This window comes from Nylanderia fulva, unplaced genomic scaffold (assembly GCF_048542155.1).
Source record: "Nylanderia fulva isolate GAGA-0341 unplaced genomic scaffold, ASM4854215v1 Scaffold22, whole genome shotgun sequence".
Taxonomy (NCBI): Eukaryota; Metazoa; Arthropoda; class Insecta; order Hymenoptera; family Formicidae; genus Nylanderia; species Nylanderia fulva.
The window spans coordinates 881,881-899,347 of NW_028190285.1; the positions used below are offsets into that span (position 1 = coordinate 881,881).

A 17,467-nucleotide genomic window follows, 5' to 3' on the forward strand; every position below is an offset into this window, starting at 1 on the left:
ATCGAATAATGGATTATTAATCTAATGATTATATTAAATACCCCCGTATCTCGCAGTTGGACACGATAAAAATAATCGATCCATATAGTTTCAAGAAGCGTATTGATAACTATAAAATTGCTTCCGTACTAAACTGTACCAATATTTTCAGCGCATCCAAATAAAAGTTTCTGACGCACTAAAGTCCAGCTAATTGACATTTTTTGGAAGAAAAATACAGAAACTTCCTTTTCGACTAACCACGTACAAACGTAATTACTTTTACTTTTGTATATCTTTCTATATTACGATATAATCCCGTTTATAATCTTTAATTAAATAACAATATCAGCATAATAAATTTCTTGATTATCAGTAATAAACCATAAAATTTTACTTACATGATATTCTGCTTACGTATATGGCATAATATGCGTTCAAACTATGAAAACCACCACATGGTGTAACGAAACACGGTCTTTCTTTTTGCTCGTCCACATTGCATTTGACCGGAAGTATGCGGCATGCTAAATTTGCAATCTCTTTCTCTTATGACCTTTCATTACGCGCAGTCGTTTCGTACACGCAAGCGCATTATACGTGGTTCTTACCAGAAAGAAAGAACCGATCTATCATTCCACACCTGTACAGTTATGCTCGAGCTTCTAGCCTCGCCTGACCATCTGTTATTCGTAAACCGAAATGCAATAACATTATTGACGAAAATTCATAACAATAAAAAAAACGTGGCTGACGCGAATTTCGCGATCAAGCCCACTGCGTGTAAAATTTCAGCTTAACGAATATTAAAATACTGTCAGAAATGAAACTAATTACTAGGGAACGTTCGTCAAAAACGATTCTAGCAAATAAAAACGATTTTAATTACGCGGTGCAAGTGACTCGCGTTATTCTGCGAATGGTTGGCGCATGGCCGATCCCGAGATTCGGGTCCAACGCGGAAAGAATCGTGATTCGTTTGCAGAACGTTGTTTGCTTTTTCTTATGTGCGTTTATTCTTGTACCGGGTCTTCTATTAATATTCCTAAAAGTACGCGATGTCAAACGAAGAATCAGATTAGCGGGGCCGCTTTTGAACTGTTCGATGGGTTGCATAAAATACAGTCTATTCCTTTATTATGGAAAACAAATCCAATCGTGCCTAGAACAGGCACAGCAGGATTGGCAAAACACAACCAACTCGAGCGATCGAAAAATTATGCTGTCTAAAGCGAAAACGGGCCGAAAGTTCGCAATATTCTCCGCCGCATTTATGTACATCGGCGGACTGAGTTATCGTACCATCGTACCCCTTTCAAAAGGACGAATATTGACGCCGATGAATACTACAATAAGAATTCTCTCATGTCCAAGTTACTTTGTTATTTTCGATGAGCAAGAGTCGCCGGCATACGAGATTGTCCTTATCGTGCAATTCTTTGCTGGATTACTTACTTATTCGATGACGTGTGGTGCAGCCGGATTAGCGGCATTCTTCATTATGCACATTTGCGGACAGCTAAGCGTTTTAATCGGTAAACTGAAGCATCTCAGTGACATGACAGAACCCAAGGATCGAGCTGTCGCAACTTTGCTGGCTGATATTGTGGAACATCAAATAAGAGCGAAAAAGTGAGTAAAACAAAATGATCAAATGAGGGAGTATACATTTTTTCCTATTTTTTAAGTAAAAGGACAGTCATAAAAAATAAAATTAATATATATAAATTCATATATCATAAAAAATATAATTAATTAAATTGTAATTATAGATACAATTAATTAATTATAGAATTTGTAAGACTTATGTCTGCATGAAAAACTGCAATAATTTTTCCTTTAAATTATTATTATAAAAAATGTTACGGCAAAATTTTTAAATATAGTATATCAAATTAAATAAGAGATTACACATAATTTTTATGATTTTTAGCTTTATTAATTATATACCTTAGTATTGTAATTGTAATGTTATAAATATAAAATTCCACAAACACACATTAGCAACTTTTAATTTTTAATTAGACTGTTAGATAAACTGTTCATTTACAGTTTTTTGACACAAGTGGAGAACACTATGCGATTCATATGGTTAGTGGAAATAGTAGGAAGTACTTTACTCCTATGTCTCACAGGATATTATGTTATTATGGTAATAAAAAAAAAACTCTTTACAAGAATTTACATAACCAATTTGATGCTGATAATTATCATCAAAAAAGGATTGTTAATAAAATATTCATGGATTATTATATATTATTATTAGCATTATAATTCTATAAAATCAAATTTATTTATTAAATAGTATTAATTTTATAGGAATGGGAGAATAGCGATTCTACAGCCATGTTAACTATGTTTGTAATACTTACGTCTTTCACTATTTCTCTTTTTACTAATTGTTATGTCGGTCAACTTTTGACAGATCAGGTATCGAGCAATATTGCATTTCCTGCGAAAATTTTCTCAAGTGCAGTACTTAAAAATGTATAATCGATAATTTTGACAGAGCATCAAGGTTGGATTAACAACATCCACGATGAAATGGCATCATCTTCCAAATAGATGGGCTCGTACTTTAATCCTGGTAATAGCAGTTTCCAATATTCCAGCAAAAATCACCGCAGGCAGAATGATAGAAATGTCGCTACCCACATTCGGTAACGTGAGTAGAAGTATAAAAGTTTGATATTTTCAAAGTTTCTCTTTTCCATAAATCACGCAATTTCTTTCGTTACTTCATAGATTATCAAAACATCGATGGCATACTTTAATCTGCTTCGAAAATTCATTATGTAATTTCATATCTTCAATGAACCTTCCATAATTTAGTAACCATAACGATATAAGATAATTAAACATTTAATGTAAAATTGTCATTATTTTTGACATAAATGAACAAGGTTTGCCAACAAATATTTCTTCATCTTCTAATTCTATTTTTCTATTTTTATCAATAAGAAATTGTATAAGAGCAGAAAAAGATGCAAAGCTTTTTAATTAATAATAAGAATATTTTTAAGTCAGCTCTTTAATTTTTAAACCACAATCTACACTTCATTTCTCTTGACTAAAGAGCCAAACGCGATGTTATTGCAACAAATTAAGATAGAAAAAAATTTTAATTAAATTATTTATAAACCTAATTTTAAGATTAGATATTGCACAAGTTTTTAGCCGTTTACTTCATTCACAATTCCCGTAGATTTTAGTTTAGCATAGGCCCTGTACTATCCGTGATTTGATACAAAATAATAAATGCACCAAAGAAGATTGTCCTATGTGATTTTATAATTACTCACGGCAATAAATCATGCACCGTAATACCGAACTTTTAAACTACACCAAACCATTATAGTTCCAAAGGTGATTGACTAAAATGTTTGTTAATAAATATTAAATAAATAATATAAAATATACAATGCAATTAAAATTTATTTTGTTGTCTTTACATGTACTAAATAACAATATCGGCATAACAAATTTCTTAATAAATCGTAATATTTTACTTACATGACTATAATATGACAACATACATAAATGTGTCAAATTTTGGGAATTACCACCTGGTGCTACAAATGACTGTCTTCATTTTTATTCGACAATATCACATATAGCCGACAGTTTGGCATGCTAAATTTACAATCACTTACTTTTTCATATGCCTCTATGTTACGTGCAGCCGTTTCGTGCACGCAAGCGCACTGTACATTGTTCTTACCAGAAAGAAACAGACCATCTATCATTATACACACCTGTTCAGTTATGCTTAAGCTTCTAGTCCCGCCTCACCATCTGGTATTCGTAAACCGAAATGTAATAACATTGTTGACGAAATTAACGAATATTCTCAACAGTTAAAAAAACGTGGCGCATGCAAATTTCGCAACTCATTGCATGTAAAATTTCAACTTAACGAATATTAAAATACCGTCAGAAATGAAGTTAACTACTATGGATCGTTCGTCGAAAACGATTTTAAAAGATGAAAACGATTTTAATTACGCGATACAAATAACTCGCATCATTCTGCGGATCCTCGGCCTATGGCCGATCCCAAGTTTTGCGTCGATTGCGGAAAGAATCGCGATCCGCTTGCAGAACATTGTTTGCTACACTTTACTAGCGTTTTTCCTCGTGCCAGGTCTTCTATTAATATTCTTAAAGGAAGACGACTTCAAACGAAAGGTCAAATTATTAGGACCACTTTTCAACACCTGTATGGCTGTGGTGAAGTACAGCCTATTGATTTATTACGCGCAAGAAATCGAATCATGCTTGGAACAGGCACGGCAGGACTGGCAGAGCACGATCAATTGGAATAATCGAAAAATAATGCTGTCTAAGGCGAAAACGGGCCGAAATTTCGCGTTTTTCTCCGCCGCCTTCATTTACGTCGGCGGGCTGTCTCATCGTGTCATTGTACCACTCTCGAAAGGGCGAATATTAACGCCAATGAATACTACGATAAGAGCTCTCGCGGTTCCTTGCTACTTTGTCAAATTCGACGAGCAGGAATCGCCGGCATATGAGATCGTTTTTCTTCTGCAATTTCTCGCCGGATTTATCACCTATTCGTTGGTGTGTGGACCGGCCGGGCTAGCGGCATTCTTTATCATGCACGTTTGCGGTCAGCTGAATATTTTGATTGACAAACTGCAGGGTCTCAATGACCTCACGGAGCCTGAAGATCGAGTTGTCGCGACTTTGCTAGCTGACATTGTGGAACATCAAATAAGAGTGAAAATGTGAGTAAATAAAATGATTAAATGATAAAGAAGAAGAGATTTTCATATAAATGTCTGCTTTTTGTTATTTAAAAAGTTTTAAAAAAGTTAGAGTTAAAAGTATAATTATAAAGATATAATTATAAATATATAATTAATTGTAAAATTTGTGCGACTGTGTTTGCATGAAAAACTGCAATAATTTCTTTTAAATTATAAATATTATGATAATATATATATATATATTTTTTTTTTTTTGACAAAATGTTTAACATACCAAATATAACATAAGTCACGCGTCAAGCGAGTAAAGATTTTTTCTTATCCCAGTTTTGATTAAAAATGCTTAAAAGCATCTGTAATGTCTCTTTGAATGCAACGATTATTTAGATGGATATTTAAAACACACTTTTCTAAATAAAACTCTCTAAAGAAATTTCAAACGTAATTTTGTCATTCTTTATTGTAGACTTGTTTTGACTTTATTAATTCATTCTCTAGAAATGGGGCGTGACTTATAAAACAAACTTCATATTGCAAATCAAATAAGAGACTATGAATAATATTTATGATTTTTATTGTTAGTATTAAAATAATATTTAGTATTAGAATAATATTTATGATTTTTAGCATTTTATGAATTATATATCATTATTGTGATAATAGTATAAGTAAAAAATTTCAAAAATATTAGCAGTTTCTAATTATTAATTAAACTGTTAGATAAATTCTTTGTTTACACAGATTCTTAACACAAGTGGAGGAAGCTATGCGATTCATATGGTTAGTGGAATTAGTAGGCTCTACTGTACTCTTATGTTTCGCAGGATATTATATTATTATGGTAATCACTTTTATGAAAAAAATACTTTCCACAAGAGTTTACATAATCAATTTGAAGTTAATAATTATCAAATATAAAAGGATAATTAATATAATTATTATTCATAGATTATTATAGTGTATTATTAAAATTACAATAGTAATTAAAATTAATGGTAATTCATAATAAAATGTTTATATAATATAATATAACTTAATGCATTATATATATAATAAAATTTATTTATTATAATGTCATCTTTATAGGAATGGGAAAGTAGCGGTACTACAGCTATCCTATCTGCTTCTTTAATGCTCACATCTTTCATTATTTCCATTTTTACTAATTGTTATGTCGGTCAACTTTTGACAGATCAGGTATCGAACAATATTTGGATTACTTTTTCTATGAAAATTAGATATTTACATTCTCACACACAAGAGCACCATTTAAAAATATATAATCAATAATTCGGACAGAGCAACAAAGTTGGATTGACAACATCTACAATGAATTGGTATCTTCTTCCGCATAAAAAAGCCCGTAGTTTAATCCTAATAATGTCGGTTTCCAATATTCCAGCGAAAATCTCCGCAGGCAGTATGATAGAAATGTCGCTACCTACATTCAGTAACGTGAGTAAAAGTATAAAAGTTTGACATTTTCAAAGTTTGTCAGCTATAAATCACGCAATTTATTTCGTTACTTCGTAGATTATCAAAACATCGATGGCGTACTTTAATCTCCTCCGAAAATTTATCACGTAGTTTCATATCTTCAATGAACCTCCTATAACTTAGATATCAAACTAATATAAAAAACTTAAATATTTAATCTGTAATTGTCATTATCTTTGACACAAATGAACAAATGTTCGCTAACAAATATTTCTTTTTCTTCAAATTCTATTTTTCTATTTTTATCAATAAGAAATTGTATAAGAACAAAAAAAACGTAAAGTACAAAGAAATATATATCAAGGCTCTGTAATATTAAATAATAAATACAAATAAGAAAGGCCTAAGAGTCATACGCGGATGTTTCTTGCAAACATGTCCAACCAAAAATAATTTTTCGTTGGAAATAAACGAAATGTGCACAAGTCACATATTATTCTTGGTTTACTACCAAGACTTTAAATATGAAATATTTCATACTTGAGATTTAATTTCATAAACCTCTATACTCCCTATATCTTTACAAGCAGACAAAAATATAGAATCGAAGGGTCTACATAGCTCAAGTGGAAGAGCAGTCGCCTGACAAGTGGAAGGTCTCGAATTCAATTCCCGATTCAGAGACTTTCGGATCTATATTTTTCTCTCGCGGTTATTTCTATAAGTCTTTAGGGGGATATAAGGATTTATGAAATTAAATCTCAAGTATGAGATATTTCATATTAAAAGTCTTGGTAGTAAACCAAGATTAATATGTGACTTGTGCACATTTTGTTTATTTCCAACAAAAAATTAATTTTCGTTGGAGATGTACGCAAGAAACATCCGCGTATGGCTCTTAGGCCTTCCTTATTTGTATTTATTAAAAACGTAAAGCTTCATAATTAATTGATTTTAAAACCTAATTTTCAAAATTAGATATTGCACAAGTTTGGCCGTTTACTTCATTAAAAATTCACGTAGAGTTCGCTATTAGATTAGCATAGTCCCTGTAATATCCGTGATTTGATACAAAATAGTAAATGCACCAAAAGAGATTGTCCTATGTGAATCGATCCTGTAATTATTCACGGCAATAAATCGCGTACCCTAGTACCAAACTTTTAAACTACACCAAACCATCGTAGTTCCGAAGGTGATTCGAAAAAAATGTTTGCGAATAAACATTTTATAAAAACCTTATAAAGTATACTACTCAATTCAAATTGTTAAATTGATTGTCTATTGTATATGTAAATAACAATATCGGCATAACAAATTTCTTAATGAATCGTAATATTTTACTTACATGACTATAATATGACATCCTACATGATATGAGAGTGTGTCAAACTTTGGGAATTACCACCTGGTGCTACGAATGACGTTCTTCCTTATTGTTTGACAATATCATATTTAACGGGAAGTTTGGCTTGCTAAATTTACAACCACTTTTCATATGCCTCTTTATTACGTGCAGCTGTTTCGTGCACGCAAGCGCACTGTACACTGTTCCTATCAGAATAAAACAGACCATCTACCATTACACATCTATTCAGTTATACTGAAGCATCTAGTCTCGCTTCACCATCTGGTATTCGTAAACCAAAATATAATAACATTGTTGTCGAAATTAACGAATATTCTCAGCAGTTAAAAAAACGTGGCTGACGCGAATGTCGCGGTCAAAAACTCATTGCGTGTAAAATTTCAACTTAACGAATATTAAAATACCGTCAGAAATGAAGTTAACTACTATGGAACGTTCGTCGAAAATGATTGTAAAAGATGAAAACGGTTTTAATTACGCGATACAAATAACTCGCATCATTCTGCGAATGCTCGGTCTATGGCCGATTTCAAGTTTAGCGTCGAACGCAGAAAGAATCGCGATCCGCTTGCAGAACATTGTTTGCTACATTTTACTAGCGTTTTTCCTCGTGCCGGTCCTTTTATTAATATTCTTAAAGGAAAACGACTTCAAACGAAAGGTCAAATTATTAGGACCACTTTTCAACACCAGTATGGCTGTCATGAAGTACAGTCTATTGATTTATTACGCGCAAGAAATCGAATCATGCTTGGAACAGGCACGGCAGGACTGGCAGAGCACGATCAATTGGAATAATCGAAAAATAATGCTGTCTAAGGCTAAAACGGGCCGAGAGTTTGCGTTTTTTGCCGCCGCCTTCATTTACGTCGGCGGGCTGTCTTATCGTGTCATTGTACCACTCTCGAAAGGGCGAATATTAACGCCAATGAATACTACGATAAGAGCTCTCGCGGTTCCTTGCTACTTTGTCAAATTCGACGAGCAGGAATCGCCGGCATATGAGATCGTTTTTTTTCTGCAATTCCTCGCCGGATTTGTCACCTATTCGTTGGTGTGTGGTCCGGCCGGGTTAGCGGCATTCTTCATCATGCACGTTTGCGGTCAGCTGAATATTTTGATTGACAAACTACAGGGCCTCAATGACCTCACGAAGCCTAAAGATCGAGTTGTCGCGACTTTGCTAGCTGACATTGTGGAACATCATATAAGAGTGAGAATGTGAGTAAATAAAATGATTAAATAATAAAGAAGAAGAGATTTTCATATAAATGTTTCTTTTTTGTTAAAAAATTTAAAAAAAATTAGATTTAAAAGTATAATTATAAAGATGTAATTATAAATATGTAATTAAATGTAGAATTTGTATGAAAAACTGCAATAATTTCTTTTAAATTATAAATATTATAATAATATGTATATATATTTTAACAGAATTTTTAACATACCAAATATAACATAAGTCACGCGTCAAGCCCTATATCTGGAATGAATAGATGAAGTCAAAATAAGTCGAAAATAAAGTATGATAAAATTACGTTTGAGTCTTTTTTAAACAGTTATAATCAAATAATCGAAAAAAGTAAATTCTATTACTTTTTTTTTAATTAAATGTTTTTTAATTATTTTAATAATAATAAATTAAAAACTATAATTTTAATTAATAAATAGACAATATAAGATTAAAATTGCAAAAAATTTTCAAATAATTTGGCATCATTGTGTGTGATAAAGGTTGTGATGTGGTAGATATACTAGAAGTGCTTCAAAGCGTTTAATTGATGAATTAATATGGGTGTGTAAAAAGAGTAAAGATTTTTTCTTATCCCAGTTTTGGTTAATAATGCTTAAAAGCATCTGTAATATCTCTCTGAATGCAACGAGAATTTAGATAAATTTTTGAAACACATTATTCTGATTAAAACTCTCTAAACAAATCTCAAACGTAATTTTGTCATTCTTTATTGAAAACTTGTTTTGGCTTTATTAATTCATTCTCTAGAAATAGGGCGTGACTTATAAAACAAACTTTATATTGCAAATCAAATAAGAGATTATAAGTAATATTTATGATTTTTAGTATTTTATGAATTGTATACCATTATTGTAATAATAGTATAAGTAGAAAATTTCAAAAATATTAGCTGTTTCTAACTATTAATTAAACAGTTAGATAAATTCTTCGTTTACACAGATTCTTGGAACAAGTGGAGAAAGCTATGCGATTCATATGGTTAGTGGAATTAGTAGGCTCTACTGTACTCTTATGTTTCGCAGGATATTATATTATTATGGTAATCACTTTCATGAAAAAAATACTTTCCACAAGAGTTTACATAATCAATATGAAGTTAATAATTATTAAATATAAAAAGATAATTGATATATATATATATATATATATATATATATAAAATAAAATTTATTTATTATAATATCATCTTGATAGGAGTGGGAAAGTAGCGATACTACAGGCATCCTAACTTCTTTTATGATGCTCACATCTTTCATTATTTCCATTTTTATTAATTGTTATGTTGGTCAACTTTTGACAGATCAGGTATTGAAGAATATTTGTATTACTTTTTCTATAAAAATTAGATATTAACATTCTCACAAGAGCACCGTTTAAAAATATATAATCAATAATTCGGACAGAGCAACAAAGTTGGATTGACAACATCTACAATGAATTGGTATCTTCTTCCGCATAAAAAGGCCCGTAGTTTAATCCTAATAATGTCAGTTTCCAATATTCCAGCAAAAATCTCCGCAGGCAGTATGATAGAAATGTCGCTACCTACATTCAGTAACGTGAGTAAAAGTATAAGAGTTTGACATTTAAGTTTGTCAGCCATAAAGTCATGCAATTTATTTCGTTACTTCGTAGATTATCAAAACATCACTGGCGTACTTTAATCTTCTCCGAAAATTTATCACATAGTTTCACATCTTCAAGAAACCTCCTATAACTTAGATATCATAATGATATATAATACTTAAATATTTTATCTGTAGTTGTTATCTTTGACACAAATGAACAAGGTTTGCACCAACTAACATATTTCTTTTTCTTCTAATTCTATTTTTCTATTTTTATCAATAAGAAATTATATAAGAGCAAAGGAAAACGTAAAGCTTTTTAAGTAATTTATTTATAAACCTAATTTTTAAGATTAGATATAGCACAAGTTTAGCCATTTACTTCATTAAGAGTTCACTATTGAATTAGCATAGTCCCTGTAATATCCGTGATTTGATACAAAATAGTAAATGCACCAAAAGATATTGTCCTATGTGAATCGATCCTGTAATTATTCACGGCGTACCATAGTACCAAACTTTTAAACTACACCAAACCATCGTGGTTCCGAAGGTGATTCGAAAAAAATGTTTGCGAATAAACATTTTATAAAAACTTTATAAAGTATACTACGCAATTCAAATTGTTAAATTGATTGTCTATTGTATATGTAAATAACAATATCGGCATAACAAATTTCTTAATGAATCGTAATATTTTACTTACATGACTATAATATGACATCCTACATGATATGAGAGTGTGTCAAACTTTGGGAATTACCACCTGGTGCTACGAATGACGTTCTTCCTTTTTGTTTGACAATATCATATTTAACGGGAAGTTTGGCATGCTAAATTCGCAATCACTTTTTATATGCCTCTTTATTATGTGCAGCCGTTTTGTGCACGCAAGCGCACTGTACCTACCGCCCATTGTTCCTACCAGAATGAAACAGACCACTTACCATTACACATCTATTCAGTTATACTGAAGCTTCTAGTCCCGCCTGACTATCTAATATTCGTAAACCAAAAATGCAATAACATTGTTGGTGAATTTAACTGATATTCTCAACAGTTAAAAAAACTGACGCGAATTTTACGATTAAACTCATTTCCTGTAAAATTTCAACTTATAACAAATATTAAAATATCGTCAGAAATGAAACTAATGACTATGAAATTAAAAACGACTCTAGATACCGAAAGCGATTTTTATTACGCAGTACAAGTAACTCGCATCATTTTGCGAATCATCGGCCTATGGCCGATACCGAGATTCGCGTCCAACGCAAATAGAATTGCAATTCGCTTGCAAAACGTTGTTTGCTATTTTTTATTTGCATTTATTCTCGTACCGGGTCTACTATTAATATTCCTAAAGGAACGCGATGTCAAACGAAGAATCAGATTAGTGGGGCCGCTTTTGAACTGTTCGGTGGGTTGCATAAAATACAGTCTATTCCTTTATTATGGAAAACAAATCCAATCGTGCCTAGAACAGGCACAGCAGGATTGGCAAAAGACAACCAACTCGAGCGATCGAAAAATTATGCTGTCTAAGGCGAAAACGGGCCGAAAATTCGCTATCTTTTCCGCCGCCTTCATTTACGTCGGCGGACTATCTTTTCGTACCATTCTACCGCTCTCGAAAGGACGAATATTGACATCAATGAATACTACGATAAGAGTTCTCTCATGCCCCAGTTATTTTGTCAAGTTCGACGAGCAGGAATCCCCTGCATACGAAATCGTGTTTATCTTGCAATTCTTTGCTGGATTTCTCACTTATTCGATGACGTGCAGTGTAGCTGGACTAGTGGCATTCTTCATCATGCACGTTTGCGGACAGCTGAGTATTTTGATCGGTAAACTGCAGCATCTCAACGACATGACGCAACCAGAGGATCAAGCCGTCGCGACTTTGTTAGCTGATGTTGTGGAACATCAAATAAGGGTGAAAAAGTGAGTAAATAAAAATTATATACATACCTATATATATATATATATATATATATATATATATAAATGAGAGAGAAAATTTCATGTAAATGTCTTCTTTTAAATTTTTGTTAAATAAGAGTCTGGTCTTAAAAAATATAATTAACATAAATAATTATAAAAAATAATAATATATATTAATTGTAGAATTTGTGTGAATGTTTCTGTATGAAAAACTACAGCAATCCGCTTTAAATTATAATTATTATGAAAAATATTCTAACACATTTTTTAATACATATATTTCAAATCAAATTTGTGGAAGACTACATATGACTTTATGATTTTTATTTTTAACAATATGAATATATATACCAGTATTATAATAATATTACATAAACAGAAAATTCAGTAAATATTAATACAATTTTTAACTATTAATTTAGTTCTTAGTCATACTGTTTATTTTCAGTTTTTTGGCACAAGTAGAAGAAGTTATGCGATTCATGTGGTTAGTGGAAATATTAGGGTCTATTGTAATGTTATGTCTTACAGGATATTATATTATTACGGTAATCATTAAAATATTTTCCAAAAGAGTTTGTATATAATCAATTTAATGCTAATTATTATCAAATAGGAAAGAATAATTAAATATAAGTAATATTAATGGAATATTATAGTTTTATTATTCGAATTATAATTGTACATAATAAAATTTATATAATTATAATATACTATTACGTAATATTTATACAATAAAATTCATTTATTATAATATTAACTTTATAGGAATGGCAGAGTAGCAATTCTACGGCCACGTTAACTTATTCTGTGATGCTCACATCTTTTACTATTTCTATTTTTATTTATTGTTATGTCGGCCAGCTTTTGACAGATCAGGTAGTGAACAATATTTGCATTAATTTTACTGTCAAAATTAGATACCAACGTTTTCTCAAGAGCACAGCTTAAAAATATATAATTAATAATTCTGACAGAGCATCGAGCTTGGATTGACAACATCTACAATAAGTTGGTATCGTCTTCCGCATAAAAGGGCTCGTACTTTAATCCTGATAATAGCGGTTTCCAATATTCCGGCAAATATCTCTGCAGGCAAAATAATAGAAATGTCGTTATCCACATTTAGTAATGTGAGTATGGATGGCAGTCATCATATTTTAAAGTTTATCAGTCGCAAACACATGCAATTTGTTTTGTTACTCCATAGATTATCAAAACATCAGTAGCGTACTTTAATATGCTTCGAAAATTTGTCACGTAATTTCATATCTTCAATGATCTTTCTGTGACTTAGATACTATAATATATGAACACTTCAACATATAATCTGTAATCTTCTTTGTCACAAATGAATAAGGTTTGCCAACAAATATTTTTTCTTCTTCTTCTAATACCATTTTTCTATTTCTAACAATTTCTAGTTTTATAAGTCAGAGAAAGACGCAGAGCTTTTTAATTAATTTATTTCATAAACAATAATTTTAAGATTAGATATTGCATAAGTTTTTTTGCCGTTTACTTCATAAGCAATTTACGTAGAGTTCATTATTAGTTTGGCATAGCCCCTGTTTCTAAGATCCATGATCTGACACAAAATAATAAATGCATCAAAGAAGTTGTGAATCCATTCTGTAAAAACTCGGGGCAAAAACTCGCGCACACACAACCCATAGTACCAAACTTTTAAACTACGCTGAACTACAGTGGCTGCAAAGATGATTCACTACAATGTTTGAAAATGTTATAAAACCATTAAATTAAATTGTTTTGTCGCTTATTGGATATCTGGCCGTCTATGGAAATCGAGCCATCACTTTTCGAAAATCTCACAATTTTTTAATAAATCGTAATATTTTACTTACATGACATAATATAACATCCTGTTTTAATTATATGATATAATATGAGAATGAGTCAAACTTCGGAAATTACCATCTGGTTCCACGAATAGCAACCATACTTTTTACTTGTCAATATTGCTTATACCCAAAGTTTAGCATGCTAAATTCGCAATCTCTTTCTCATAGTACGTGTAGGTTTTTTTTTATTACGTACACCTATTTCGTGCACGCAAGCGCACTTTATATTGTTCTTACCAGAAAGAAACAGACCATCGAACATCACGCACACCTATTCAGTTAAGCTCGAGCTTCTAGCGTGGTCTGACCATCTGTTATTCGTAATCCGAAATGTGATAACATTGTTGACAAAATTAATAGAAATACTCAATATTTAAAAACAACGTGGCTAGCGCAAATTTCGCAAACACATTGCGTGTAAAATTTCAGCTTACCAAATATTAAAATACTGTTAGAAATGAACCTAATTACTACGGAACGTTCATCAAAAACTATTCTAAAGAACGAAAACGATTTTAATTACGCGGTGCAAGTGAGTCGCGTTATTCTGCGAATGCTCGGCCTATGGCCCATCCCGAGATTCGCGTCTAACGCGGAAAGAATCGCGATTCGCTTGCAAAACGTTGCTTGTTACTTTTTATTAACGTTTGTTCTCGTGCCGGGTGTTCTATTAATATTCTTGAAGGAACGCGACTTCAAACGAAAGGTCAAATTAATAGGACCGCTTTTCAACACTTGGATGGCTGTCATGAAGTACAGTCTATTGATTTATTATGCGAAAGAAATCCAATCATGCTTGGAACAGGCACGTAAGGATTGGCAGAGCACGATCAATTGGAATGATCGAAAAACGATGCTGTTTAAGGCGAAAACGGGCCGAAAGTTCGCGATTTTCTCCGCCGCCTTCATTTACGTCGGCGGACTGTCTCATCGTATCATCGTACCGATCTCAAAAGGACGAATATTGACACCGATGAATACTACCATAAGAGTTCTCGCGTGCCCCGGTTACTTTGTCAAATTCGACGAGCAAGAATCACCGGCATACGAGATCGTTTTTATCCTGCAATTCTTCGCTGGATTTATCACCTATTCGTTAACATGCGGTCCGGCCGGGCTAGCGGCATTCTTCATCATGCACGTTTGCGGTCAGCTGAGTGTTTTGATTGACAAACTGCAGCGTCTCAACGACCTGGCGGAGCCTGAAGATCGAGCTGTCGCGACTTTGCTGGCTGACATTGTGGAACATCAAATAAGAGTAAAAATGTGAGTAAATAGAAATTATTATATGAGAAAGAAGAAGAGATTTTCATGTAAATGTTTTTTATCTTTTGTTATTTAAGAGGTTTTAAAGATATTACTTAGTATATGTGTGATTATAAAAATATAATTATAAATATATTATTAATTGTAGAATTTGAATGACTGTATCTGCATGAAAAGCTGCAATGTGATTTCTTTTAAATGATAAATGTTATGAGAAAAAATATTATAGCAGAATTTCTAACACGCAGAATGTATCATAACGTTCAATCTTTGGAATAAATTGATAGAATCAAAATAAATCGAAAATAAAGAATAATAAAATTACATTTGAGCTTTGTTAAAACAGTTTAAAAAACTATGTGAAAAATTTATGTAGATTTTATTATTTTCGTTTGAATTATACGTTTTGTAATTACTTTGATAATAAATTAAGAATCATCATTTTAATTAATTAATAAATAGACAGTGAAATTGAAATTACAAGTGTTAAAATAATTATCAACATTTTGTGTGATAGAAATAGTGATATGCTAGAAATTCTTCCAAACGTTTAATTGATCAATTAAAATATGTGTGTGACAAGAGTAAAAATTGTTTCTTTTCCTAATTAATTAATAATGCTTCAAAGCATTTATAATATCTTCCTGACAGCAACGAGAATTTTCAGATAAATATTTAAAACACTAATTTGATTATAACTCTTTAAAGAAATCTCGAACGTAATTTTGTCATTCATTATTTTTGACTTGTTTTGTCATTTTATTCTTTAAAGATAAAAACGTGACTTATAAAACAACCTTTATATATTGCAAATCGAGTAAGAGATTACAAATAAAATTTACGATTTTTAACATTTTATGAATTATATATCCACTAGTATTATGATAATGTTATTATATAAATAAAAAAGTCCACAAATATTAGCTGTTTCTACCTATTAATTAAACTGTCAGATAAATTGATAATTTACAGATTTTTGACACAAGTGGAGGAAGCTATGCGATTCATATGGTTAGTCGAAATAGTAGGATCTACTTTACTCTTATGTTTCGCAGGATATTATATTATTATGGTAATCACATATATGAAAAAAATATTTTCCACAAGAGTTTACATAATCAATTTGAAGCTAATAATTATCAAATATTAGATAATAATTAATATATATATATATATATATATATATATATATAATATTCATAGATTTAGTTTATTATTAGAATTACAATGGTAATTATAATAAATGGTAATTAATAATAAAATTTTCATATATTATAATATAATATAACGTAATAAATATTTATATATTAAAATTTATTTATTGAATAGTATTATCTTTATAGGAATGGGAGAGTAGTGATTCTACAGCCATGCTAACTTTTTCTGTGATGCTCACATCTTTCATTATTTCCATTTTTACTAACTGTTATGTCGGTCAACTTTTAACCGATCAGGTATCGAGCAGTATTTGCATTACTTTTACTGTGAAAATTAGATATTAACGTTCTCAAGAGCACTGCTTAAAAATATATAAACAATAATTTAAACAGAGCAACAAAGTTGGATTGAAAACATCTACGATGAATTGGTATCGTCTTCCGCATAAAAGGGCCCGTAGTTTAATCCTAATAATGGCAGTTTCCAATATTCCAGCAAAAATCTCTGCAGGCAGTATGATAGAAATGTCGCTACCCACATTCAGTAACGTGAGTATAAGTATAAGTTTGACATTTTGAAAGTTTGGCAGCCGTAAATCATGCAATTTATTTCGTTACTTCGTAGATTATCAAAACATCGATGGCGTACTTTAATCTGCTTCGAAAATTCATCGCGTAGTTTTATATCTTTAATGAATCTCCTATAACTTAGATATCATAACGATATAAAATATTTAAATATTTAATCTGTAATTGTTATTATCTTTGAGATTAATGAATATGGTTTATCAACAAATATTTCTTGTCCTTTTAATTTCATTTTTCTATTTTTATCAAAAAGAAATTTTATATAAGTTCATATATTTATTAAAATATAATTTAAAGATTAGATTTTAA

General features: G+C 31.0%; 5 protein-coding genes across 5 annotated transcripts; all 5 read left to right on the forward strand.

The window, feature by feature from the left end:
• Positions 1-485: 485 nt before the first annotated feature.
• LOC114932706 (4-vinylanisole receptor-like) lies at positions 486-2,796 on the forward strand. Its single transcript, XM_029305033.2, has 5 exons — positions 486-1,611; positions 2,032-2,131; positions 2,299-2,409; positions 2,489-2,644; positions 2,725-2,796. Exons 1-5 carry the CDS (start codon positions 803-805, stop codon positions 2,776-2,778), a joined length of 1,230 nt encoding a protein of 409 aa, XP_029160866.1. The 5' UTR covers positions 486-802; the 3' UTR covers positions 2,779-2,796.
• Positions 2,797-3,900: 1,104 nt separating this feature from the next.
• On the forward strand, positions 3,901-6,188 carry LOC114932783 (odorant receptor 82a-like). The gene is made up of 4 exons (XM_029305167.2): positions 3,901-4,727; positions 5,451-5,550; positions 5,796-5,906; positions 6,009-6,188. Exons 1-4 carry the CDS (start codon positions 3,919-3,921, stop codon positions 6,186-6,188), a joined length of 1,200 nt encoding a protein of 399 aa, XP_029161000.1. The 5' UTR covers positions 3,901-3,918.
• Positions 6,189-7,756: 1,568 nt separating this feature from the next.
• Positions 7,757-11,429, forward strand: LOC114932687 (odorant receptor 82a-like). Its single transcript, XM_029305011.2, has 5 exons — positions 7,757-8,736; positions 9,710-9,809; positions 9,965-10,075; positions 10,174-10,329; positions 10,406-11,429. The coding sequence occupies exons 1-5, from the start codon at positions 7,928-7,930 to the stop codon at positions 10,457-10,459; spliced, it is 1,230 nt and encodes a 409-aa protein (XP_029160844.1). The 5' UTR covers positions 7,757-7,927; the 3' UTR covers positions 10,460-11,429.
• A 6-nt stretch (positions 11,430-11,435) lies between these two features.
• On the forward strand, positions 11,436-13,731 carry LOC114932782 (uncharacterized). Its single transcript, XM_085482824.1, has 4 exons — positions 11,436-12,285; positions 12,734-12,833; positions 13,054-13,164; positions 13,263-13,731. Exons 1-4 carry the CDS (start codon positions 11,483-11,485, stop codon positions 13,512-13,514), a joined length of 1,266 nt encoding a protein of 421 aa, XP_085338950.1. The 5' UTR covers positions 11,436-11,482; the 3' UTR covers positions 13,515-13,731.
• On the forward strand, positions 13,726-17,258 carry LOC146723204 (4-vinylanisole receptor-like). The gene is made up of 5 exons (XM_085482812.1): positions 13,726-15,413; positions 16,386-16,485; positions 16,757-16,867; positions 16,964-17,119; positions 17,196-17,258. The coding sequence occupies exons 1-5, from the start codon at positions 14,605-14,607 to the stop codon at positions 17,247-17,249; spliced, it is 1,230 nt and encodes a 409-aa protein (XP_085338938.1). The 5' UTR covers positions 13,726-14,604; the 3' UTR covers positions 17,250-17,258.
• The last annotated feature ends 209 nt before the right edge of the window (positions 17,259-17,467 follow it).